Source organism: Chamaea fasciata, unplaced genomic scaffold, assembly GCF_029207755.1.
Source record: "Chamaea fasciata isolate MVZ Bird 193981 ecotype frontalis unplaced genomic scaffold, bChaFas1.0.hap1 SCAF_11, whole genome shotgun sequence".
NCBI lineage: Eukaryota > Metazoa > Chordata > Aves > Passeriformes > Sylviidae > Chamaea > Chamaea fasciata.
This window is the reverse complement of record NW_027094096.1, coordinates 15,767,723-15,794,758: the sequence shown is the minus strand read 5'-3', so window position 1 is coordinate 15,794,758 and position 27,036 is coordinate 15,767,723. Positions and strand designations below refer to the sequence as shown.

The 27,036-nt window shown below is 48.8% G+C and overlaps 1 protein-coding gene across 1 annotated transcript; it reads right to left on the bottom strand.

The window, feature by feature from the left end:
* Positions 1 to 5,279: 5,279 nt before the first annotated feature.
* On the bottom strand, positions 5,280 to 16,753 carry CLDN1 (claudin 1). Its single transcript, XM_066193348.1, has 4 exons — positions 16,451 to 16,753; positions 8,278 to 8,442; positions 7,717 to 7,801; positions 5,280 to 7,237 (listed from the first exon to the last, which is right to left on the bottom strand). Exons 1-4 carry the CDS (start codon positions 16,671 to 16,673, stop codon positions 7,075 to 7,077), a joined length of 636 nt encoding a protein of 211 aa, XP_066049445.1. The 5' UTR covers positions 16,674 to 16,753; the 3' UTR covers positions 5,280 to 7,074.
* Positions 16,754 to 27,036: the final 10,283 nt, after the last annotated feature.

Here is a 27,036-nt window from a genome sequence, read left to right as displayed (position 1 = left end):
CATTTGTGGTGTTTCTGCTATCACTGCTGGTACTGACAACAATATTCTTACCTTCATTGCCTGGACTCAAAACAGCACCAGCTGGAGGAAAAGTCAAAGATGAGGGGATGGAGCTTTGTTTTCTGACACTGCAAACAGTGATTTGGGGCCAGTTCAAAAACATTAGGGAAATCCTACTTGGTCCTGTGCAGACATGTGAAGTCGAATTAACCTTGGCAGTAATTCTTAACAAAGAGTGAGTGTCACTGCAGCAGGTGCTGGGCTGTCCCATCCTACCTGGGCCTGGAGGGTTCAGGGGGCTGCTCCCACCCACAAAAGCCCCAACAGATCAGCCCCAGCTGAGCTCCTGCCCGTTATTTCCACAAGGAGAGCCCAGCCTTGTGTGGTGTTGTTTTCCACGTGAATGGAACACACCACAGCTCCAATGTGAGCGAACACATTAACATCAACACAGCCTTCTCCCCAAGCTAAACATATTAAGGCATCAGCAAATTACAAGGCACTGTAAATTAGACTCCCTCTTTGCAGACTCTGCTTGCTGGGCCAAGGCCACATCCCTCCCTGGAGGAAGGCAGTGGCTGAGGGTTTCATTACTCCTCATCTCCCCTGCTCTGTGCACAGGGCTGCCTGGGCATGGTCACATTTCTGCTCATGCTCCCAGAGCATCCATCCCGCACATACTTCCCAAAGGATGCTTTTGTCACGTTGCAATATGATAGTGACCAGTAAATCTCAACAAAAGCGACTGCCCGTAGGTCTGGGTCAGTTTTGCGGCCTTTTTACTCATTGGGGGAAAAAAAACCACATAGGAAGGGACTGGTTTCCCTTTTCTGTCCCTAGTTTCTCAAGACCTGAAGTCAGGAAAAGTTCAGAGAAGACCTCAGACCACCTGTGTTGAAATCCTGGAGTCAGGTAAACAAGCAGACCTGTCTCTCTGACAGATGTGTTTTGGCCAATGTGTTTTTACCAGACCTTTTCTGGAGAATGCGGTGTGGAGAAATGTTATTGTGGGTCTGGGAAAACAATAATTAAAAGGAACCGTTGAGCTCTTTTCCGTGGAAAAACAACAAATGCAGCCCACACTGTCCCATCCCCCTCAGCACAGCTGGCAGCCTTGCTCGCGGGAGTAACCCGGGGGACACAGTGGGACACAGCTCTGCCATGCACAGCTCAGGGCAGCCACCCCTCCGGGAGCTGCATTTAACAAAAAAAGCAGCGAAAGAGGACACAGGTAAATGATTATTTACAGCTGCTGCGTGGGGAGTGTTGCACAAGGGGAGGGTGGAGCGCATTCCCCCGCCCTTCCACGGCTTGTGGGCAGAAAAGCCGATCACCGCCGCGATGTTTCTACTCCCCCAAGACAGAGTTAATTCTGTTTACCTTGTAATAAGAATGCTATTTCTTGCCTTTTTTTTTTCTTTTTTTTTTTTCCCCTTGGCTGAGCTTGTTTTCAGTCTCCCCGGCTGCTGTCCTGCTGGGGCAGCTGGCTCCGAAGGCAGCCAGGGAGTGCTGGGCTGGGAACAGCAGCATCCCATGCCTCCCACCTGCTGAACCTTGCTGTGTGGTTCCCAAACTAAAAGTCAAAGCCCTTGGCTGCAGTGGGAGGTGAATCCGTGGCAGGGGAGAGCACTGATACTAGCACTGAGCAGCTTTCACATAGCTGGGACTTTTCTAGGAGCTTGGGAAGTAAGAAAGCTTGGCACTAGCTAGTTCATGTTGTTGTTCCCTCACTTTCTCATTTTTTCCCCCTCCATTAAAATCCACCTGCAAGCTATAGGACATTGGCAAAGGCTGTCTTTGTACCCCTCAGTCTTGGGGATTCTCTGCTCTGATTTAAAAATGCAGGTTTTTTGGTCAGTCACATCCTTCACCTTCCTGGACAAGAGGCAGTGATGTAGTTTTGCAGGTATGGAATTTTCTGATGTGGTAGGTGAAGTACAAAAACACCATGGTAAGAATGCAGACTTGTGCAATGTCCCAGAATGTGCCACCCAGCCTGGCTGTACCGGCCAGCAACAGTCTGGTATGGTCAGATGGACCTGCCTGGTGATGAAAACACTTTTCCAAACAGTCCTCCTTCTAGCAGGAGGAAGGATCTGTACAACTATAATGAATCAGGACACAGCAGAAGCAGAGCCATTCTAGAACAAGGCAAAAATATGGGAAACTTAACATCAAAATTCACGTTTCTGACATGAAACCTGCTTCTGGGCCTGGCTGATGAACCAGATAGGAGTGGAGGGCAGCTTCTGTGCCTCAAGGCAAACCCAGCAGATGTGTTATCCAGGTGGGTTGCCCAGAGCTTGGCCCCCAGCCCAGGTAGGACCTGTCAGCTGAAGGCTTCTTGTGGCCCCTGTGGCAGCAAAGCAGGAGCACCCACGGGCTCCATAGCTCCAGGGGCTCCTGGTGTCCACAGCAGGTCCCTGTAGGAGATGTAGACCCTAGGAACACCAAGTCCCTGACACAGTATGCTAGGAATCCAGGCAGGGCTTTTCTGGAGAAGCTGTAGGAGTTGGGATGTTTTCCAATCAAGCACATGAGGCTCAACAAAGGAGTGTTTTTCCCTTTCTGCTCAGTGATGCAGATGCCTGAGCACAGGACTTCAGGAGCTGCAGAAAGGGTCAAAAGCAATATGCTATAGAAGAACAAGCTCCTTGTCACAGGCTGGACTTCCAGAAGCAGGGAAACAGCAACAAGGCAAATTGAAGAACCAGTGGGAGTGGAGGAATGAGGAGTCTAATGAAGGGGGACAGGGAGGACACCCTTGCAATACTGTTTGTGTCGCAATCCAAAGGCCAGTTTGGAAAGCTCAGATCAGCTGGATGCAAAGCCCTGGCTGAAACACGTGGCTGTTGTGAGCTTGTGGCTGCTCTGCTCCCTGTGACACCAGCCATCTCCTCTGCCAGCTGCCAAGGTGGTAGGCAAGCAACATTGTGGGCGAGTAATCCTGATGGGATACACATAGCTGCCAGGGCTTTGGCCACTTATGAGGCCTGACATTGCAAGATTTATTGAAGATGTCCCCACCCATTGCAGGGACATTTAAAGGTCCCTTCCAACCCAGGCTGTTCTGTGATCTGGCTGCAGTGCTGTCACTCTGCAAAGAGCTGACCACGAAATAACTTTTCAGGTAGACTTAGGTGTACGACCCTGGAATATGCTGCTACCATTGGCAGCTTTTAGCTGTCCTTTGTGAAAAGACAGACAATTTTACATCACTGTCACTTCACTGGTTGCCCCAAAGTTACTCCAAATGTCTCCATGTTCAGGACGAAGGCTTGAGCTCTTTCAGTCTGGTTACTCATCTTGATTTGTAAATCTGCTGCTTTTGAGCAACATCAGAAGGTTACTGACATTTCAGGGGTTTCCTCTTAAGAAGTCCTTCATTAACTTCTTTCCCTCAGTAATGCCATTATTTCTGCTTCTGCCTTTTATTAAAAAGATTCTGAGCTTGTGTTTCACAAACAGCTGTCAACAGCTGTCACTAGGGCTCTTGGCTGTTTCTGTGATCCTAATTGTCAGTTTTCAGTGCTTTAATAGTCTTTAGCTATGTGTTCAGGACAATACAGAAAACAAAGGTAAATTTATTTTAAGAAGCTCATGTGCAAATCAGAAGCTGAATCTGAAAAAGGCATTGGGCGTGGATGATTTCTTAAAATTATTGAGTTGGAGAAGCCAAATCCAACAGGCTGATGCTATTCCAAAAACATCTTGAGGTCTCTTACCCCTTCGAAATATCTAAGCAATATTAATGAGCATGTAATTCCCACTGACAGTGAAGTTCCCTGCATAGTATACAGAGCTCTGGCACCATGTGAATAATAAATAACATATGGAAGAAGATGCCAAGAAGCAGTCAAAGTTCCCATTGTCTGCAGAGACAAATGCCATCATTTCATTGCAAGATGGGTTTAGCAGCAGGAATGTCAGTCACGTGCAAAGACTGAAATCCAGTGAGAAACTCCCCCAACTTTCAACCCATGTAACTTGTTTCTATGCAACCTACAGCAGAGATGGCCAAAGGGTTGAACAAAATGTGGCTGAGCAGAATGGCATGATCATGGCAGAAAGGCATAGGAAATGAAAGTTTGGCTTTGAATTTTGTCCAGTTAAAAGCATAGCAAACAAACAAGGTGGCCTTTGGCTCCTGCCTCTGTGCAAGTCTCACACACAGATCTGCATCTCCTGCAGTGGTCTGTTTTTGCCAGCTGCTAAGAAGTCTTACTGAACATTTTATAGGTGAGATTGCTTTCCTCTTTTCTTCTGCCCAGGAACCTTCAGAGTAGAGGTTGCTGCAAAAGTCCTTGGAGAAGGAATGAGCATGAAAACATGGGAAAAAATTAATCTCAATGGAAATCCTTGACTAATTGACAGGTTGGAATAAGAATGACCATAGACCCCAAACTATGCCAGGCAACCAGCCTGCTCCAGGCACTGCAAGCTCACTCAGCCAGCCACATGCCTGGCTGTTTTGCTCTGCCAGCTTTACGTGGCCTAATTAGCTTTGTTCCTATTGTTTGTAATTACAAAAGCAAACAGCCCTTGGAGAGTGAGGGACTAGAGGAGGCAGCTCCTTGACTGATCTTAAGAAAATGTTTTAAATACAGTTTGTCTCTCATCACAAGTACTTAAAATGTGAAAGGGCTGAACTCAAAATCCCTATGAACAGAAAATGGTTTCCAGGGCAGGGAGAAGCAGGGGGATAGAGCGTTGTTATCCTGGGGAGGTACCAGTGCAGGTTAGAAGACTCCATGCCCAACAGGAACCATTCTCTATCTGGCCTGCAAGAATGGTTGTGTTGTCACAATAGAAGCACAGTACACTCCCTAAAGCGGTTTAGAGTGAGATGGAAGGAGACCCACATGGATCAGCAGCACTCTTGCTGCTCTGAAGGCAGAGCTCATCTCCTGGGAACACCTTGGCTCTGTGCCCCATCCCCTCCCCATTCCTGCAGCTCCCACTCCCCTGCAAGGGAGCCATCTGCCTTCCCCCTGCCCCTTCCTGCTCCACCCAGGGTGCAGCCTGCCCTGCCGAGGAGCAGAGCAGACCTTCTGGTTCCTGGGCTGCAATCATAGCAGATTACTGGGTGAGTTTCTGCCAGAGGCCACAACTGCCTGACTCACTGCAGATCTGTCCCCACCTATGTCTGCTGTAGATACACACAGCCAAACAAGCTCCATCCTGGCAGGCAGGCTCCCAAAAGCCCAAGTCCCACTCTTCACTTGCATGTGCACCGTTCCAAGTTCTGCTCAATAACAAGAAATGAAGTAATAGTCTGATTTTCCTTAAAAAAGTTCATTTATTGAAATTGTTTAAACACTTTGTACAAGTTCCCGATACAAGCATCTGCTCCCTGGCTCAGGGTTAATGCAAATACAAAAGCACAGACTTCAGCAGCTCTTCAATGTGACCTGAGCTGCCACCTCCCAAGACAAGAGGTCTCCTGAGGCGGCTGCTGTGCACAGGCAATTCCCCAAGGAGAAGGGGAAGCCACATGGCCCAGCTCCAAGTACAGGCCAACATCAACTCAAGCCTGAAGCAAATGCTCTGGCTGGTTTCTTTTAATAACTTTATGCTGTAGGAGTCAGGTAAAACAGAGGTACAAGGCTTGAACAGACCACCAAAGTGGTACATAACTCAGCCAGAGGGTCTCCCTGTCTACAGAAGGAAATCAAGAGATCTGATGCCTCTGAACATATACACAATTATAAAGCCTGATCAGATACACCAGTTTCCTTCTATGCAAAAAGGCTGAGCTTTGGAGAAGTGGCACCATCCCTCTAGGAATCACAAGACTTAACACCCAGTGTCAGCCAACACCAAGTGACTGACTGTGTGTTTCAGGGGAAGGGGTGGGAACCTTTGATGAACAGCATTATTATTTTTTTAGATATGACTCAATATGCAAGGATGGCTGTATCTTTAAAATGTTTGTTTCTTCCTCTTTGGTGAGCTTGGATTACAAGCAAATGCCATAACCTTTGGGTAAGTTTTCCTGGAATTTGCCTTCATATCATCACTGAAAGCGTTTACAAGAAATAGACAGGATGGAATGGCAGCGTGTGAGGTATCTTTGGGGAAACATCAGGGAGTGGCAGTGCATTCAGTTTGGTTTAACACAGCGAGCTGCATCAGGCAAACAGAGATTGGGAAACTAAGCCCAAATGAGAAAGCCTCGAGGAAAGAAGTGTTAGAAGGTGACCTGTAACACGCACAGGGGGATAAAGCTTCAAGCTCAGCTGCCAGGGTGGGAGCACGGAGAATCAATCACTGGCAGCACTCTAAGGAACAGCCACAACCTCACGAGAGACACACAGTGAAAACAGAAGGCAATCCTTTTCTTTGAGCTCTTCCCTGGCACCAGGGAAACCTGCAGATGCTTTGGGAATCTGGTAACTTCTGTAGTCTCTACCTTACACTGCATCTTCCATTAGCCAACAGCATGTGCACAGACAGTGTGGATTTTCAGTTAAGTTACAGCATTTGTTTCTGACCCTTTGCATGGAAAGGAGGGTACTGAACATGATGCCAATAAGACAGTACAAGAGCATTTTACATCTCTTCAAACATTCCTACAGGTAAAGCCTTTTCCCCAAAATTATGTTTCCCCTTAAGCTATTGGTTTCATCATTTTGTATATAATATATGTTCCTTTAATTTCTACACACACCACACTGGGCTCTAACTTAATGGGATATGGGACTGAATTGTTACCATCTATTTAAAAAAACCAAAACAAAACAAAAAACAACCAACTAAAAAAAGCACCAACATCCGTCTATAAAAACAGTATCATTTTCCCTTTTGCTCCCAAATACTAAAATTAACCCAAGCTTGGAGGTCTCATCTTTTCCAGTGGCAATACCTATGCATCTAGGCTAGCCTTCCTCCATGGGCTGGGAGAGAAAGGAGAAGTTACGTCCAGTAGCAAAGAGGATTACAAAAATATACACATTTTTGGGAAAAGAGGAAGGCAGAACCTAGAGCCTGGACTCTGCTCAGAACATTGGCATTGTAGTGTCCTCTCCAAAATGCTTTTGCTACCAGTACTGGTGGCTCCTCTTCTTTGTTGCATTATACATAATCCTTCCCTGTGGAGGAGGCATTTTTTGGGTAGCCTCGCGTGGGTGGATATGAAGTTTCTCTCCGTGGACAGGAGCAGCAGAGGAAGGATCCCCCCAGTATGGCCAGAGATGAAGCTGCCCAGCCAATGAAGAGAGCTGAACCAAACTCAAATCTGGAGAAGAAAGAAGGGAGAAAGTGAGAATCACTGTAATCCAGAGGTATTAGTTGTAGTAATACATTCACACAAAGCAGAAGGAAGCAGAAACTGGGATGGATGTGGCTTCCTACAAGGCAGCAGCTTGGAGCAGTCAGGCTTTCTTGATCCCCAAAGCTCAGAGCTGGGTTTCTCCAGTATTGTGGGTCATCCCCAACAGCTGCAAGCCAAGCTTTGTGTAAACCAGGCCTCTAGCATGTAGTGGGGTAAAAATCACAAAGTCCCACCAGTGAGGTCTCTAGCAGTGATGTTACCTTAAAGGCAAGACCTAAGAGCCACATGGATAATGAGATCTGGTCCCAGCTCTTTCTGCACAGCCTGAAGCCAACCCAGCTAGTTCAGAAAATTCTTTTCTTTGAGTGCCTGCTACTCCAAACTAAGCCCTGGGAGTATTTGCCATGCTCAGCTATAGCGTGTTATACCAACTGTGTCAGTACCTGGTGTTGACGGGGGTGAAAGGGTCATAAAAGGCCCGAGCCACTCTGTTGCCATACCACGATGTGGCCACCAGTGCTGCCATACCTGCACATAAACAGAACATAAGGTTCTTAAGGAAACTCAATCAGCAAAATCACAGCAGAAATAAGGATGCAGCAGAATCGGCATCTGGAGTAAAGCAGAGCTGAGCTGAGCACCCTGAAAGTTCTGAGCTGTTCCATTAATGCTGGCTGGGAGAGAAGTTAAGAACAGGTTTGAGGTTTCCCACAGTTACACTGCAGCAAAGGCAGGGCTGCTCTGCTGACAGCCTTTTTTCCACTGAAGCAGGGTCAAACTCAGCTCTGCCAACAGATAGGGAAAGCATGAAGCCCATGTAGAGACTGCAGTGCCAGTGCCAAGGTGCCTCAGGTAGCCTGAACCAAAGTCCTCTAAGGAGTTCCCAGACCAAAATGCACTTAGAGCAGCACATCAAGCCCTCCCACATCCTGCACAGGATATATACATATACACCACCTAGGAAAAAACACATTTAACACTCAACACATCTGCATATTACCAACCTGAAATGATGAAGATCACCCCACCAAAGACAGCCATCCTCATCTTCTTCACCTGGTCATCTTCCATGCACTTCATGCATTTCATGCCTGTCACAGCAACAAACATTCCAACGAGCCCCAGCAGGATTGAAGCCACCATCAAAGCCCTTGTGGCCTGCAGACTGCCTGGAAGACAATAGGATTTGAGTTACCCACAAAGCAAACTCAAGACAAATCGAAATTCAAATTACTGGGCTCAGCAATCTTGTATCTAAATAGTCCTGCTCCCTGATAGGAGGGATACATCCAAGCAAGGATACATTCCTTCTCAGCTTTAGTCTCAAGACTGACATGCATCAGGATCAGAGGACTCTCAGCCTCTTATAAAATGCATGGCAAACAAGGGCATGCAAAGGTTTTTTGAAGGAAATGACCTGGGAATTGCCCTCAGACATCTTTTGTTCCTTGATCATTTGAATCCCAATTGGAAGGACATATCTGTTTATCAAAAGAAGTATTCAGATTTAGGTTCTACCTTGACAAAGTACTTAAGCACAGGTTTTAATATGAATAGTGACATACATATGAATAGGGCCACACCAGACAGCAAGGCCCATTTACTGCTCAACACTTCCAAAACCTGTCCTTAATACAAATAACTCAGCAGCGCTGATTTAGATTTTTTTGGTGCTACATTCTCAGTTTGAGCCCCATAGGATACAAAAATACAACTGCAAAAGAAATAGGACTTACTCAGCCAATTGAAAAATACCTTATTGTCTTTTCTACCTAAAATATTTAGCTTAATTGACTCAAAGATACTCAAATGCTTTAAGAGCCTCCTCTTGTGCTTTTGAAGAGTTGGAGCAGGGGGTGATGCCTGAAGCATTGAATTTGGCTGAGTTCTCAGCAGACAGACTTGATGTACCTTGGGATTTGGTTTTTAGTCTGAAGGCATGAAGACACACTAACCCCATGAATGTGAGCTACTGAACTTACAAAAAAAAAGTAGTAATGTAAATCAAGTCATTACTAAAAAAACCCTCAGGTGACAAAACATCTGACTAGCAGTGAAATAAAAGCCTGAGCTTTATTGTCTGGCAAATCAGGTTTGTTTGAACAGAATGAATTTTCATAGACAGCCCTGTAAAACCCTGAGAACAAACAGGGCTATTAATAAAATGAATAAGCTCCAAGCAGCATGCTGTAACCAAGGCACAAGTGTCCCCCGACACAGACTCTCAGGTCTGGAGTTCACCCCTCAAAACACCCTAATTGCATCCTGGTAGAGCTCTGCAAAGCATTTCAGGCTTGAATGGCAAGATTGAAGCCTTTAACAGAGCACCTGCACACTCGGTCAGGGCTGGCACGGTGAACCCATCTGGGTCCCTGCCACAACAATGGGCTCTGTGGCCCAACCTGAAACTCAGAGCTCAGGCTGGCACTGGCCACAAGGAGAGCAAAGCCACACAGACATCCTCTGCAGCTTCTTTACCACACTTTGTCCCACAAAACTGCTCGTGCAGGAAAACTCCTGTGACCCACAGCAACACCAGGCTCTAATTCTGCTCTAAAACAGATCTCCATCTGCCCCTTCACACACAACCTTATTGTTCAGTAAATAGATTATGAAACCAGTCAGAAACAACACAGTAAGACAATATTCAGAGCAACAGGAAGGAACACACTTTCATAAGATGAGCATTCGCTTTCCTGAGAAAATTTCCTCAATCAGCTGGGCTAATATCATCTCTCGCTTCCTTCAAAGGGGAAGGTGACACACCTCTGCACCACCCATGTGTTTATCAAAACCCATCTGCTGCACAGATGTACAGAAACCCATTAACAAAGCCATTTGTCACTTTAGCATAAATCACCACTGTGGTATCCAAACTCGTTTTTAATTGATTTATCTCCAGTGTAAGAGATTACACTCCTAAAGTAATTTCTACATTATAAAAGCGATGCCAATGTTCAGAAAGACTTCAGCTGACGGGCTGCCACCCAGGCAACCAATTCAGCTGCCATACATTTGTGGCTAAACTGTGCCCTACAGCAGCTCTGGAGAGGCCCATGGCTGAATACCAGTTTGTAATAGGCATGGGAAACCATCTTTTCTGCAGAGATACCAAACCTGTTTTATCAAGACTACAGTAAGTTTGGCTCAGTCTTGCTGCAGAAGAAATTACTTTATAGGAGAGGGTTTTGAAAGAGTTCTTTCATGAAGCTCAGAATAGGCAGTGCTATCTATGAAAACTACAAAAACAGTTATAAGGGTGGGAAGAAACATTTCACCTTCACACACAGTGCCAAGGGACAAACACAGGAAAAGCTGGGAAAAGCTTCTATGACCTCTAAAAACCCAACTATGAAACACACAAATTTCAAGATGTATAAGCATTAACTGGATGCATGCCATGACAGCTTCGCAGAAGCAGCTGAACAAAATACAGCATTGTCAGCATTCTCCAGGGCTGCCCACTCTCAGCAGACAGTGGTGGGACAACTCCTACCCTCGCCCCCTCCTCATGCATGGCTCCATGGCATAAGGGGACAGAAACGTGTAGGGAACTTGCAGTGGGACAGCAGAACAGGCTGGAGGATTTGCAGAACATTGTGTTCCTTTGTCCCAAGAAGTTGTAATGTGACATGACTGTGTTAGGCAGCCATCCTCCACCCGCCCTGTGCTCCGAGCACAGCCAGGGAGGCAGTGCTTTTGTCCTCCAGCCACTTCTGCAATGTGTGCAGTGCACTGGCCACAGTTAATCATCATACAAGCTACCAGTTATTAACTACACATTAACAGACGCGCTGTCAATGGAAGCTGCACATCCAGGGGCTGGGAAAGCTACTTTAATAATAGCTCTGTTGTTCACATGGGCCTTTCCAGATGCTTTAAAAATCCAAAATTATACAAGTACAATATTGTCTCAACCTGCTAAACAGGATAGGCTGCAGACAGCAAGGAGAAGTAATCCACAGCAATTTAACTTTACAACTTCTACCATATTAGAGGGAAAACAGGATTTCCCCCACACTCCTTGCTGCTGCAACTGTCTCATCAACAGGAACAGGAAAGCCCAGACAGTCTTGGGAACCTTTGGGGAAAAAACAGTCCTACATAAGGTGAGACAAACTGGTCTGGCACCAAACAGCTGTCAGATGGCAACAGTATTTTGTCAATACAAACCAGTATTGCCTCTGAAGCCAAGCCTTCTGATTGCTGGTTAGCAATGAGACACACGGCCTGAAAACCCTATAGCAACAAAGCAGCAAGAACTAAAGAATGGAGGCTTAAAATTCCTGATGACAATTAATAGCAAATGTGCATTCTGAAGGCATAAAATATCACCCAAGTCCACAAACATGCAGCTGCAGCTCACACCTGTTTAACACAATAAACCTCACATGTTTTTAAAAAATACTAACAAACCATTCAGTTATTGTTAGTAGTTTTGGACATGAACAACTTTATTCAGTTTATCTGAAGCCTAAATAATAAGCTTTCCTTCCCACAACTATCATTAACTGAGACAGAAGTAATTGCTGGTAACCGCTTTGTTACATAAAAAATACTTCAGTACTTCACCTGCAGATGTTTGAGGGTTTTCTCTGTCATCTCATTTCTTTATTCAATCTGTTTATGTCATTTATAATACAGAAAAGCTGTTGGGAAAGTGCCATGGGATTTTTGTAATGGCTGTTTGTAAGGCAAAATTGCTGTAATGGCTCTGTGTGCAGATTATTCTCTGATAGGGATGCTCATCAACTGCCTTAATTTAAAATAAGGACTTTTCCTTCCCTTCCCATGGGCCTTCATCCAACTAACTGATGACAGAATACAGGTGAAACAGATGCTGTGCAGTTCCCTCTAACCCTTGAGGGAAGCTACAAGCACCCCTGCAGTATAGGAAGCATGTTCCACTGTCCACCTCCGAGAGAAGTCAACAGCCTTCAAAGCCTTCCCACCAGGGTTTCATGAAAGCTGGATTCCCTGGAAGGAGCAAGAGGTGAGATCCTGCTGCCCTGCCCTGCCCGGCCAGCATGTGAAAGTTACTTTTGTGCAGTAGACAGGCGACTGAAGGTCTGAGCAAGCAGTTAACACCTTCAGAGGTGGCCAGCAAACATCTCTCACACTTTGCAGCTGTTCCCACTGCACCTAAAAGCTGCTAATGGCTTAGAGGCTTTTCAGCCCCCTTACCAGACCCTGCAAAGGCCCACCCTGCATACCCATCAGCATCAGATTTCAATCTGGACACTTTCAAACACCTCCCTACAAGTCTAAAAGACTGTATCGAGGCAGGACAGGGACTCTGTGTCCTGTTTTTTTACAAAATGGGAAGGTTGGGAACTCCGTACTGCATGTCCAGTTCAAGAGGCAGGCTCAGGAGGTAACGGTGGCTTTGTACTCTGCATATTTGAAAGCAGGTAAGGTTCAATGCTCTCCCCTACCCTCACTGACAAATAAAGATTGGTAGTAAGACAAGCATGATACCACCATTTCCAGATTCCTGGTCAGAGGAGGCCCGGGCAGCCTGTTTTCCCACAGAGCTTGGAAACTCCCTTACCAAGAGATTTAGTAACACATAGTAACACCAGCTACTAAAAGCTGCTTACAAGCTGCTTGTAGAGCAATAAAGCCAGTGTATTGCAACAGACTCCCATCCATCCCTTCTTGCAGACACTCCAGGGCGCTGCACAGGAACAGCCTCGGTGGCATTCCAAGTAACCCTCTACCTTCTCAAAGCCAGCACAAGTGAGACTGCTTTATCACTCAATCATGATTTTTCATCAGGAAGGAACAGGGATTGAGAAACAAGGTAGCAAATTAACCCTTAAACCACATGAAGGCACAGATACCACCAGCAGGTTCTACCTGCTTAATCAAGATGTAAAGATGGAGAATTGGACACATGTCTCATGCTTTGTCCCTCCCTGGGCCATCATCCTAACTCCCCTACCACCAGAACTGAGCAGCAGTAACCTGAGCATGAACTGTTCCTTCTCCCCACCCATTCTCTTCCCCAGCTCCTGGAACAGGCTCAGCCAGGGTGGTAAAAGTGTAGGAGGGAAGATTTCACATTTCAGCCATGTTGCTTGACCCAGAGGGCATTCAAAACCTTGTTTATTTTCTGGGCTAGGGCACAAAAGCTCATTGTGAACGTACTAGATTTGGTGATGAAGTGATAGATGAGTCTCAGCTTGTCTCAAGCACAAAACCTCTCCCACCAAAACCAAACAGGCCGATGAGTATCTTCAGTTAAAACAGCCTAGACAGGATCCAGAACAACCTCTGCTCTGAACAAGAGAATGTGGTTAGGTGGGGCTGGAAACTTTCAGAGACAGGTCACAGGAGTCCTACTCCCCTCCTGCCTAAGACCATGCCCCTGAGACCCCGAGGAGTACAAAGCTAACTAAGCTCCATGGACCATGCTGGAGGGCCACAAGAACAATGCTGAGGCTGTGCAACAAAGCCTTATTGCAGGGGTGGCATTTGTTGCCTCTATGTCTGCGTGTGGCCACGCACTGCTTTTCACGTAAGCCAGCAAAACGCTGCCTTTCTGTTGCCTGAATAGGAGCAGTGACATAAGCCCTCAGCTGAACACAGCTGAGGGACAAGTGCCAGCACGGGTGCACTCCAGCAGTGTGCCCATACGGGAAGCCCCTCGGTTGGCTAATGGTGCTCATCAGATTGTGCCAACCCCATCTCTGCCTTGCAGCCAAACATTGACACATCCAGAGGAACGGCAACAGCTACCAGATATTCCAAAACTTGCTGGCAAAGCCTTCCAGCGTTCCCACAAACACGAGTTACTGCAGGTGCAAGAAGGTTCAGTCCTTTCTACAGGGACAAAGTAATTACAAATCTGAGCCTCTCCCATCAGGGCATGAGGCTCTGACATGTGGCTCAGAGGACCTGGGGCATGTGAAGCCCTGGCAGGAAAGCGTGGCCAGGCAGAAGTTCTGCCCACACAGCTGTGCCACCTTCACCAGGCCACAGACGAATGCAGTACGGGAGCTCTCCACTGCACCTGTCCCGGGGTGTGGCTGTTGAATTGGGTATAAACGGTTCGGGGGTTTTGTTTGGTTTGTTTTTGCACCTCCACCCAAACCAGCACTGCTGGTCCCTGCCCAGGCCCATGTGGCTGCAAGACCTTGAAGGGACACCAGGAGGGAAAAGGGAGATAAGGTGTATGTCCCCAGGCATGATCTGCTTAAAAGCAGGGAAAGGTACAGCCTAAGCAAGCCGAGCGACCGCAAGAACGAGGAGCCCTTTTGCCAGCCCTCGCTGATTTACCCTGTGAGGATAACATACCCTGTGATCTCCCTGTTATTTGAGAATTCCCAGATATAATGTCCTGCAGAGCTCGGCGTGAACAGAAAAGACCACCACAAGCTCAGCCTCGGTCCCTGTCACCTCCCGCCCCCGTAGCCCTGGAAGAGCTCATATTGTCCTCTGGACAAAGGTGAGGGGAGCAGCAGGTTTCGGCGGTCAGGCATGAATGGGCCAGTTCTGGAGGCCTGGAGCACATTTTGGGGAGCCTGTTCAAGGCGGGCTCCGCAGGCGGGTCTCATTTACAGCACAATGGGCTGCACACAGCCCCCGAGGCAAGGTTACCTTTCGCAAGCCATCCAGGGGGTGGATGGAGATTCCTCAGCTACTGCTGGCATCTTCGCCCCCCACCCCCAGTGAGAGATAAGAGGCTTGAAGCTGAGCTGACACATAATTACCACTCCAAGCACTCCGGACTGTGCGCCCAGCCCTGCCCCGATCAGCACAGCCCCGCACCCTGCGAGCGCCAAGTGGGTGCGCGGCACTCCCGATGGGCGCGATCCGCCCCTCAGCTGCAGGGCCACCGGGGTTTGGGGCAAGGGAACAGGAGGGACAGATGTGGGCTGGCCGCCAAGGAGGGTCCGGCTTCACCGCGTGACACACAGGATGGGATGGTGGCAATCGCACTCGGGGACACTCCCCGCGAACCTCGGTTTACGTGAAACTGCCTGCGCATTCCTTTGGGAAAGAGAAGGTGACCAAGGTGGCAATTATTATTTTATTAATTAGGGAGGGATGAGGGTGTTCCAGGACTCGAGATGAGACAAGAGGTATTGAGAAAGTAGTACATTTTTTTTAACCCCTTTGGGTGTCAGCCTAAGTTATGTGCCCCAGCGCTCTAGAAACAGCCCTCTCTGAGGCTGCGGCCAGGCTGATGCCCCAGTGACACCCCAGCCAGCCAGGCTGCAGCCCCTGCCTACATGAGATGCTTCGCCGTCTCACGACAAGATAAGAGACTCAAAGATTATGGTAGCCTGCCTGAAAACTTCAGGCAGTGCTACCTGGGCAGGAGGCCAGCCCACCTGCCAGCCCTCTGCTTAAAACCTCTACGGGAACAGCAGCAACTTTCCCAACGAACAAAAAGACCAAAACAGCCAAAGGCAAACAAGAGCCGTGCTCCAAAAGTCCACTCTGACCACGCCACTGAGCTCTGCTCCCGCTCAGCCGTGCCCAGCGAGGGCAGCCCAGTCCCTGGCTGGACCTCCACAGCCAAAACCTCTTGTTCGCATATACGGCGCTTTCCGGGACACATGTAGAGACTCGAACCCTTCCTTCCCACGAGACATTTTGGGAGGCGGGGGACGGACGGGCAGGGGGATGCGGGGCAGCTCCGGCCCCTGCCCGGGCACTGCCCCTGGAGCACCTCCGCTGCCCTCCCGGGGAGGCGGCGCTGCCGAGCGTACCTCAAAAGAGTCACCGGGGAGTGACCCTCAGCTCCGGCGGGGAGAGCGAGCGGAACCCTAAGAGACACGCATCCGACCCCCGACAGGATGAAGAGTCATAAAAGAGATGGGGGACTTCGAGCCCTGTACCTTAAACCCTGAAGGGACAGCCGAGTAAGTCCAAAGGGACAGAGACCGTGAGACCCGACAGCAGCGGCACCCCCAACGCGCCAGGCACTCGGGGGAGGGCGAGGGGACGACGACGACGGAGACAGGACATTGGACGTGCGATAGACCTGGCAAACCCAGTCCAAATATTTCAGCCTGAGCTTCGACGCGACCGACACCGACGCGGGGTAATGACCCTACGGCACTGGTACCCTCTGCCCCGAGCGAAGCAAGAGGCGCTGGGGCGGACGGGACGGCCTCGACGGGACGGGCACCCCAGCACCCTCCCCACCTCCCAGACCCAACTTACTCTCCAGCTTGAGCAGTGAGTCGTACACCTTGCACTGGATCTGCCCCGTGCTCTGCATGGCGCACGACATCCACAGCCCCTCGTAGAGCGCCTGGGCCGTGACGATGTTGTCCCCCGCGTAGGATGCCATCTTCCACTGGGGCATGGCGGTGCTGATGATGATGCCGATCCAGCCGAGGAAGGCCATGACGAAGCCCAGAAGCTGCAGCCCTCCGCTGGCCATGTCTGCGGGCCGGGGGGGGACGGTGGCGGCAGCGAGGGGACCGAGAGCGCGCGCTCCGCACTGGCCCGCGCGCCGCTCTGCCGCCCGCGCGCCGCCCCGCGCGCCTCTTAAACCCGCGCCGAGCGCGCCCCCTGCCGGCCGCGCCCCGGCCCCGCCCCGCCCGAGGGGCTCCCCGGACACCCCGGGAGTGACCCCTCCCTCGGGGTTTGTTCCTAGTGACCCCCCGGCCCTCGTGACCCACCCCCCCTCAGGGTTTATTCCTAGTGACCCCCCCTCAGGGTTTGGCCCTGGTGACCCCTCCCTCAGGGTTTATTCATAGTGACCCCCTCGGGGTTTGTTCCTGGTGACCCCCGCACTGCCCCTCTCTTTGGACAAAGCCCTCGTGGAATGATCCCTTCTGTCCCCCACGGGGTGGGGGGGCTGCGCTGGCGCCCCCGGATGTTTTGGCACCTCGAAAGGGTGCCCTGGTTGTGCTCGTGGGTCTGCCCCGCCCTCGAGCTGGGGGTACTGAGGGCGTAAACCCCTACTCGCCTCCCTCGGGACTGGCAGCCCGCTGCTGTCCTTCAGCTGCTGGAGCTGTAAACTCGGCTCTGCGGCTCTCCCTCCCGCCCGGAGCCAGCACGGTGCGCAGGGCAGTGGGGACGGGGCTGTGCCAGCTCCACCTGTTCCGCTGCTGTCCCGCTGCTTCCCCAGCCCACCTCAGTACCGCCAGGCAGGGCAGCGGGGCATTTTCCCCCTGGCAGATTCGCTGCCTGGCTCCTGGACGTGCAGCACACGTGGGATAACTAGCTACAGGGGAGGCAGTAGGGCAGTCATGGGAATTATGAGTACTCTGATTTTGAAGGGCTTTCAGAGAGGCAGCTGTGCAAACACTCATCATCCACGTACAGATCCAAACTTTTGAACCTACCGTTTTAATAGGGACAGTGTTCTGTACACGTCTGCATTACTGGGAGAAATTTCACTTCAGTGATTTGCTAAGGTTTATTGAACCAGGGGATTACAGACCAGGAAGGAATGTCCTCTCTCTTGAGTGTGTGTTTGTCGAGTTACTGTAGTTTCCCTTTCTGTTGCCCGAATATTTGAATATTGACACATCCGGACTCAGAGCAGGCAAAATGAGGAAATGTTGTCTCCTCAGAGGGCACGGCATGGGCTGGGTGGTGCTGCCTGCCCTCACCACGGGCTGGATAGAGGGGTCCTTCAGCCTGGACCTGCTGTAATCCCAGACTTTGAGATAAACAGGTGATAATTCCTGATAAAGGTCCTGCTGGAGGTAGGGATGGAGTTGCATTGTTTTGACACCGTGTTTTGCTGCATTCTGATGACTTAGGAGATTTTGATGGAGCTGCTTCCTGAGATTTGCAAACAGACAAACAAACAGACTCGTGATTACCTGATCTGTCCTGTGCAATGCCAGGGGGGTCAAAGGGGAGAAAAGCCACTGCAATCTTGCTCCACCAGCCAGAGACAAAGCAAGGCTGGTTTGCTCTGAAAACACTTGTGGCTGCAGGTCTCCAGTGTCCAGGCAGCAGTGCTGATATGATGAAATCCACCCCAGTTGCCTGGTAGCAGACTTTTCCAGTTATGACCTTTTTCACTTTTGAAGGATTAGGGAGCTGTGATTCTGCATGTGGAGAAATGGTGTTTTCCTTCTTTCTCTGTGCACCACAGTTTTACACTTCTGGGAGTGAAGAAGAAGAAAGCAGCAAAGTTTTCTTTGGCAATGCATAGATAACAAAGGACATGCATTTATCTGTGTATTCATGGAGGACTCATACAGGGAGCAGGGAAACCAGCATGGTGCTGGCTGTTGGAGCTGGTTCCTGTGAGGAACAATTCCTTGCCTGGTAAAGAGGCAGGGCAGAAACTCATGTGGACCTGAGGAGAGAGGAGTTAGGAGTGTCTGGATTTGATCATTGACATCTGTGTAGTCATTTCAGTCCAACAGTGTCCATCTGCAAAGGATGTGCAGTGTTCCTGGTGCTTCACACACTGAACTGACTCACCCCTTTCCTAACCCTCCTGCCAGCCCCCTCCCCGACAGAATGGGCAGCTCCTCGTTGACTCCTGCAGTGCAAGGTCAGCGCTGGGCAGGGTGAAAAGTTACCAAGAGACTTTTAGCAGGTTTAGATCCTTTGTCTACAGGCTCTGAGCAGCCAGGAGAGGAAAGAGAACCATTCTGTATGGGAAAGTCTTGGACTTTACACTGAACCTTTTAGGAAAGTACAGGGAGGAGTCCTGGGTACCAATGATCCAATTGCACTGGTGCTGGGAGGGACATCAGGAGTGATCTTGGGGAAATGCATGCACCATCACCATGTGATGCATGTTGTAGCCCCCTGACCATGCTGCTAGCTCTTGGATGGACTGAAATTCATGGCCACTCTGTCCTTGGGAAAATTTGGCTTAGGATTTATCCTAGAGTTTATCCTGGTGGCACTTCGGGGACAGTTTGTGCCAAAACTGTCTGTAGAGTGAGTCTGACTGCTTGCTCATACAGTAGGACAGCATTTGTGCTCAGTTTCTTCCCCTTCCAGGAGGACACAGAATTTAGACTGGAGACAGCAATATTCTGTGAGGCTTACTGTGGGATTGTAGCCTACACCTGCCTGGAGATGGATGCTGTGCTCCTGAGGGGCTGTACAGAAGCCATCCCATTGCTCCCCTGTCCCTGATGGTGCTGCACTGGGCAGTGCTACTGGGTCGGAGTGGCCTTGGGTCAAACAGAGCCTATGAAAGGCAATAAGAACACACATCCATTTGCTTTCAGACCTCCTGCAGTCCTCATAGGCTGCAGCACAAGCTGCCAGTGTCTCTTTGACCAGTGAACATCCTTGACAATCTGTACACAGAGTTTACACAGTCCCATCATGAACAGTGCCAGCCTGGACACCCAATTTGTATTTTGCTTTCTAGGGACAATTTGAGGTTGATACTTTTTATTCATGTTTCATGAAAGATTTCAAAACCCAGAAACTATTTCTGTGGAATCATCACAAGGAATTTACATAGCAAGATAAACACTGAAACTCCATTTTCCCCCTTCATCACTCATCAATGTTCTCAGTGCTCTGGAATTTGCAGTGGATTTTACAGTATCCCTAAGAGCACCCAGTTTCCTCTTCTGAACTTCCTTTCTTTTTTTTTTGAGACATGAGATACCTTATTTCTTTTCTTGGACGATTTTCTGCTCTGCTTCAATGGGCAAAATAAAACCTCTTTTTACTCCATAATTACTGTCTTTCCTCCTCTGTCTGAGGTTATTTTGTTGTTGTTGTTGGGTTTTTTTCATTGAAAGTCCCAAAGAGTTTTCACTCTGTTTTCACGTAGTTTTTATACCTGATTTTGGGAAATACCATTCTTTCAGATCATTAATCTCAGCTGTAAGACCTGGGTTTATCCAAGATGTTGCAATCTTCTCTGTACTCTTTAGGCTAAAGGTACTCCCCTAGTGACAGTCCCTAGTGATTGGCCTGCCCTTAAGTAAACATGCGAGTTGAATTTTTTGTCCTTTACAATAGCATGACCGAGTGTGAATAGGCGTGTGTACAGACAGTCCCTGAAATCAAACTGGGATGTTTCTGTCTGCAGTAGAGAGACTCCTCTAATTGTTCAGAGAGATTGCCCTGTGTGCCACAGCCCTGGCTGCACCGGCCAAATGCTCAACACCTTGGTCATGTCGCTCCCCTGGGGGGTGTGAGTCAGAGAGCAGCCTCAGCGCTGTACTCAGCAGAGATCTCAGCTCTGTGGGTAGTAAACGATACCTGTTTCCTTTTCTGGCAAAAACAAGCTTAACACTTGCCAGGACTTGCAGGTGAGCAGCCTGGTTTCCTCTCAGACGTTTCATGGGGAAGGTCTCACTGTGTGTGCCTGTTGTTTGGGAAGCACAGACCCACATGGGGTTCTCTATCCTTGTGTACACTAAAGCTTGCCCACAGACTCCCCATAATTCATCCTTGAGCTAAAACTCACGTATAAGGGTAAACATCTGGTTATAAGTTATTACGAATATGGGCAGGTGCACAGAGCAGCAGGTGTGCAGAGCAGGCACAGCTGCATTATTCTGGTGTCAGAGTGAAGGCACAAGCTTCACTACTGGACTGGAAAATGGGAATGGCCAGACAACAGCACTCCAGCCCATGGAGTTTCTGGTGGGAGCTGGTTGTAGTGCCAGGAAATAATGCAAGAACAGTGACCCTTCCCCAAAGTGTTACAGCCTGCCCTGATTCATGTCTGAATATATCTTGAGCTGCTGCCAGTACTTTTACCTTTAATTTGGTTCACTCAACTTTCCTTCCATAAATTCAGCTGTTTTTTCAAACTTCTGGTGCTTGCAGCATTCTGCAGGAAGGAGTTTTACAGATTTAACCTGTGCTTCACAGGAAAGTTTCTTTTGAACCCAGTGACTCGCTGATTCATTTGAAGTCCCCAAGGTTCTGGAGGAAAAGGGCTGAGGAAAAGGACCACATGTGTTTAGCTCAGGTTTACATTTTCTATAAAAACATTAAAAAGATTTTGTTATTTATCTGCAGGCTGCTTTTTCTTCCCTCTCACTTACTCCTCCATCCATCCAGGAGAAACACCCCTGCTGACCCTTAGTTCCAAGCGCTGTTTTGCAGGCAGCGCCCAGATGCCTTTGCCCAGATGTCAGGAGGATCTAAGACCTCTGCAAATCTTCCCTGGGATTAGTCAGGATTGTGTCCAGCCTGGTCTGCAGTGAGGGGCAGACTGTGTTTGACCATGGTGGCAGCTGAAGCAGTCAAAGATCACAGCTTGCAGGGCTGGAGAGGGTAGCAGCACAAGGAAAGCTTAACCCTTCATCTCCTGCTCACTCCTGCAGGGCTGCCATTCAGTACAAAGTTTTACAAAAACGTTGTTGGAGAAGACTTCCTTTAAATGACTCCCATTGCCCATAAACCACAGGGCAGTGAACAGCACCAGAACCAGAGCTTTTACCTACACAGATGAATTGAAACCATCATTTCCAGGAGCAAAGCTCAGATTTCCTCTTTGGTAATGAAATTTGTGGTTGATGGAGGCAGCATCCATTGGAGGGACTGACAGGACTTATTTGATACTGATTACACACAGGGAATATATTCTGAAAATATGATTTAAAATAGGCTGTAGTAATTATTCATTCTCAAATATTGAGGACAGAAACAGCATAAACCTATCTATGTTTGGTTAGCAGACATGACCTGGAATTCCTAATCAGCTGGAGATAAGCCAAGGTAATAATCAACCCTCTTCTTGTAGTCATTCAAACATTCATATTTTCCCACCAGTTGTAATAAGGTTGAAGTTTTGGGAGTAGTTTAATTCCACTCTTCAGATGATGGATTTCATCTGGCTGTAGCTAAAACGTGCTTATATGTAACACACTGAAGTTGTGTGAGGCTGGCTGAACTCCTGACTTCTCCTCCAAACCTCTTTCTAGTGAGAACTGTGAAAGGAATCGTGTCCCCTCCCCGGCTTCTCAGTTTTCACCTGTTACCTTTGTTTTTCCTTCTCTTCCAAATCAGCAAGCAACAAATGACTATAGGGCTCGAGACTGTGCCTCAGAATGCCCCCAAAACACTGGAATCTTTCTCGTCCATAAGTAAGTGGTTTTGGCATGTGTAAAGCTGTATTTTGTGTGTCATTACCCGCAGCTCTCAGAGCTCAGGGCTTGCCCTTGCAAGGCAGTGAGCTGCTGAGGAATAAAGGTGGTCCTGCACTTGGCTGCTCATGTGTTGTTTCCCTAAGTAAAACTGGAAGATCTGACAGATATTTCATGGCACAAAACTCAACCCTTGGAGGCCAAGAGATTTGACCCTATGGTAGGATTAATTTTGTTTTCAATTTTTCTATTTTAGTATTGTTCTTCCACTGGACATTCTGTACCAGAGGCCAGCTAGAAAACAAGAGTCAGACACAATCAAATTCCTGGAAACAATGAGTTTCATAGTACTAAAGAGGTAATGGTGGGAAAAGCAGGGAGTTCAGTGTTGTAGATAGAGGGTGGCTTTACATCATATAACAACAAATGCCATTTTCAAAATATGTGAAACTAATCGTGGTGTCACGATGGCACAGGTGTGGTGAGGTGTCTGGGGAAGAGGTTCAGCAGTGACGTGGCAGATGGAAAGTGTGCCCTATCAGAAGGGTCAACCACAAAGTGTGGCCACTTTCCTCACCATGTGACACTAGGAAGATGTGGAGCACAGCAGCTCCTGGTGTCACAGTCCCACGGCAGGAAAGGGGAAGCAAGGAGATTAAGTGAGACCCTGGTGGACTTAGAGGGAGGCAGATCCATGTGTGTGTGAGTGTCATGCTCAGTGCATGAGCCATGAGAGATGGGCACCAAGGTCCTGACAAGATACAAATCATCCCTGGTCCCATCATGGAAGAGTTTTCTAAGTGCATTTCCAGGAGAGGGGATCTGTAAAGACCCAGTCCTTGCCATCTACCCATCCTGTTTGCTCTCATCATGTTCTTGATGCTTCCAAGGTCTTGGTCATTATCCTCCAAGGCCAGTTATAGCAAGAACCACTTTTCCACCCAAATCTCACCAAGTGTCTACCAGGAACTAAGTGATGGATGGTGCCCATGCTCATTTATGAACTTGATGCCCTAGTTATGAAATGAACTTCCTGAGACTGGCAAGAATCTGATCACCTTCAAAATCACCACTGAAAAATTTTCCTCTTTGGAATAACCTCCGGTTGTTCTTCCTGAAATCAGAAGAAGGGAGGAAGGGGGCATTGGAACGATATTACAAAGAGATAGGGAGACGATGCCTAATGATTACCTCTGAGGTCCTCTGCAGGAACTGCTGTTCAGACAGTTTTGAAGATAGAGTTACCCCTGTGAAGTCAGAGCTACCACCATTTACACTGCCCAACCACTGACCAAGTGAGCCATCAAGATCAAGAACCTGTGAATCTGGTTTTGGGGGCAACCTTCACACCAAGGAAAAGCCCAGGCTGTACTCAGCACTTCCGAAAATTACTCAGAGATTCTCATCTCGGGGTATGGCTATGTCTCACCTTTTCGTGCCTGGACCACAACCTCTGCCCTTTTCCTAAGCCCTTATGACATGTCAGATGCTGGGAAGATAAAGTGATCCAGTGTCCTTCCTAGAAAGGCTCTGCCATAAATTCTTGCCAGATTTCTAGATCAGACCGTTAGGGGCAATGCGAAGATTAGGAAATGAAATTTCACGTCTTTTTCAGGTTGCTGAATTTAGTCCTTTTCACATGTTTCTAGGAATTCCTCTGGGAATCAGTAAGACCAAACCTGTTTGTGCTGTCCTTGGACATTGGAAAAAATTCAAGGTACTCAGATTACTGTGCTGTAGGAAATCTCATCACATGCCAGAAATAGTTAACAACTGCTCAGCATCCTCAGAGGTACACTGGCCCTGTACAACCATCTTTCAACAAGTAGTTGTCTCTGGAAACTGAGAGGAGCAGAAGGATGGGATTTCTACGTATTGACATTGTGCGGTCCGTCTTCTTTAAGACACTCAAATCAGAGCCAGGTATTTCTGAAGCACTCAGTAGCCCCTGCCATGACACACGCGGCTGGATTTTTCGGTGAGGAGCAGGGTTAAACACTTCAAGAGTATTTAAATGTGGCCAGTTAGTCTAATGCCTGTAAGGAAGTGAAACTCTCTTGAAAAGCCTTGGCTAAATACAAGACCCATCTGCGCTGAAAGCAGAGCTGTGTGTTGGCAGAGGAGGAGGGAAGGAGTTTCTTCCCTGGACTTTCCAACACACCCTTTATCGCTGGGGCTGGGAGAGCACATTGGAAATCCAAGGTCACATTTCAATGCCTGGAGGGAGTTTAAAACCCCAGTAATCTGGCTGGAGGTCAGAGGCTGGGGGTGTTTCTCGCACAGCTGTGTCCCTCCCTGCTCGCGAAACCCTCCCTTTAAGCCCGATGTACACAGAGGCTTTGCCGACGGGTGTTTCGGGAGCGCTCCGTGAGCCCACGCCCTGCGCTGTTGACAAAGAGGGTGCAAATGAGGCTTTAAGCCTGAAAAAGGGGGAGGGATGATCTCCTTTGGGAGAGCGTGGGTGAGGAACAACACATCTCCGTAAAGAACAGAAACTGGACGCTGCATGAACGAGGACCACCAGGGCGGAATAGGCGTAGGGTAAAAGAAAGAGGGAAAGGACATGCTGTGCTTCCTTTTCTTAGCGCACAGAGGGACTCCGATGTGGAGGAGAGGACAGGACAGTGAGTGTGGGTAGGGACAGATGCCAGGCGAGTGGGCAGACACTGATTTTAAGAAAGTCACAGCCCCAGAGTTCTGCAGGGAAACTCCTTGCAGATCCTGTACCCAAACCTGGCCCCCACTCATCTAACCAGATCTCAAAACCCTCCTGTGCTCATGGTCTCTGAATCACAGCAACAACTGTTGTCTCCGAGCCTCAGCTCTCGTCCTCCTGGGCTTTTCACAGCAGGCCAAACATCAAATATCCTGCTACCAAACTGCACATTTCTAACCCCGTATTTACTTTCACCCCTTTCTCGATGAGTCTCTGAGAGGGTCTTTCGTCACTCTGATAAGCTGGTTGGTGAGTATCAGCGAGAGGCTCAGCGGTCTGAAGCGGGTGTTTCCTGTGCCGTGAGTCACAGGGGGGGCTGGATTCCAGCCGGGAGAGCCCCGCAGGGCAGAGCGCTCCTACGGCCGCTCCCACCGCGCTGCGGTGTCCCTGAGGAGCAGCCGCCCGAGCACGGACACAACCCCCTTCCACCGCGGCACTTTCCCCCTGTGCTTTTCTCTGGCATTTCGGAGAGTGCTAAATGCCCACGCTGCTCTCCCTTCCCTTCCTGCTAGTAGTGGCACAGAGCTTGTGTTTCACTCGCGTTTAGTCACCCAGGTATCAGCGCACGGGAAAGTTCAGGCGCATGCTGGGAAAGGCACGCTTGGATGAGGATGACGCCGCAGGGACGTGGCAGGGTATCAACAGCCCCCGCGGTGCCTGGGGACGAGGGCTGTGGACTGGAACTTGTGACATGCCGAGAAAAGGTGTGTCTGATCCATTGCCCAGCTCCTCTGCCAGCACACACCTGCGAGAAGCTGGAATGCAGCGACGGGCACCGCGCATTCTCTGACGGCTTTCAGGAAAGTCGAGTGGTCACACACGTTTTCACTGATATGGATCTTACCACGCCCAGGCAGAGAGTCCTGCCCCGGTGCTGAAGAGGAGCGGGACAGTGACTCCTTGCTCTCGATCTAAAGGCACTTAGTCAGGGCCTCGTTTTCCCCAGCTCTAAAATGGGGTTAGTAATACATCATTGAGATTATGTGTTTCTCAGGTGCGGGATTTCATAGGCAGCCATAAAACTAAATTTATTGTACTGAGGAGAGCATGGTACTTTGAGAACCTGAAAAGACTGTAATGAAATGCTTGTTTTAGCATTTATTGCTTTGGAGTGACTAAAAAAGCTGTTTTAAGGGAGTGTGTGCAAGCATCATACCTGAGGTATAATATCCATAGACACACACACACACACACACACACACACATACAAACACAGTTTTTACTTACCAATCCCTTAAGCTCTCATCTACCAGAACATGCCTTCGCTTTCCTATTTTCTTTTAATCTTATGTATTGTCTGCTTGAGAAATCATAGGCTGCTCAGAAGTCTTACTATTTTCCTTGGGGTTACTGAGCTAAAGCCAAGCTAAATCCCAAGGTTTTGTGACCGTATGAGTGTGGCTGAAGGGGTACATTACACACTGCTCTGTAATTTATTTGTGTACACATCTCTTATCCAAGGATGCAAGCACTGCTCTGGAGGTGAACACACTTTGTGGCCATGGATGGTGGTGTGTGAAGCCAGAAAATGGAGGGGGTGCAACCAGGAGGGAGGAGTGGGAAGGGTTGGGCAGACAAGCCCAGGGAGCAGAAGAGCTCTTAGGGAAACCCCTTCCAAAGCTCTCCATCACCTCTGATTCCTGAGCATTTCCTGCTGGACAGGCCCCTGGCCCTGAACACGAGTCACCTCACGGGCTGCTTGCCTGTTTGCAGAGAGGTCTGTATTTCATGCATGAATGCACAGCATCACCACTTCCTTCTTGCTCCAGGCCCTCTGCTACGCTGTATATTAGACACAGAGGAAGTAAAGGCAGAACACCACCCTTCTGTGCTCATGGGACTGCAGCCTCAGTGGGGTGTTGCTGCAAAAATGGTTTTGTCAGTCGACTGGTGACAACCACCTCCCATGACTGGCAGTACTTTCTCTCTCTCTAACATAAATAGCTTGGCTTTCACGGAGAGCACAGACCACCTTGTGTTAATGAGTAATAAAAGCAATCGACCCATGGTGTGTTTGTCCCTGAGCTGGGACTGAGTGTAGT

Coding starts and splice junctions, on each gene's coding strand:
- CLDN1 (XM_066193348.1), bottom strand. CDS start 16,673: ATGGCCAGCGGAGGGCTGCAGCTTCTGGGCTTCGTCATGGCCTTCCTC. Junction 8,443..16,450: donor CTCACTGCTCAAGCTGGAGA/GTAAGTTGGGTC, acceptor ATTGTCTTCCAG/GCAGTCTGCAGGCCACAAGG. Junction 7,238..7,716: donor TTCACCCCCGTCAACACCAG/GTACTGACACAG, acceptor TTTCTTCTCCAG/ATTTGAGTTTGGTTCAGCTC.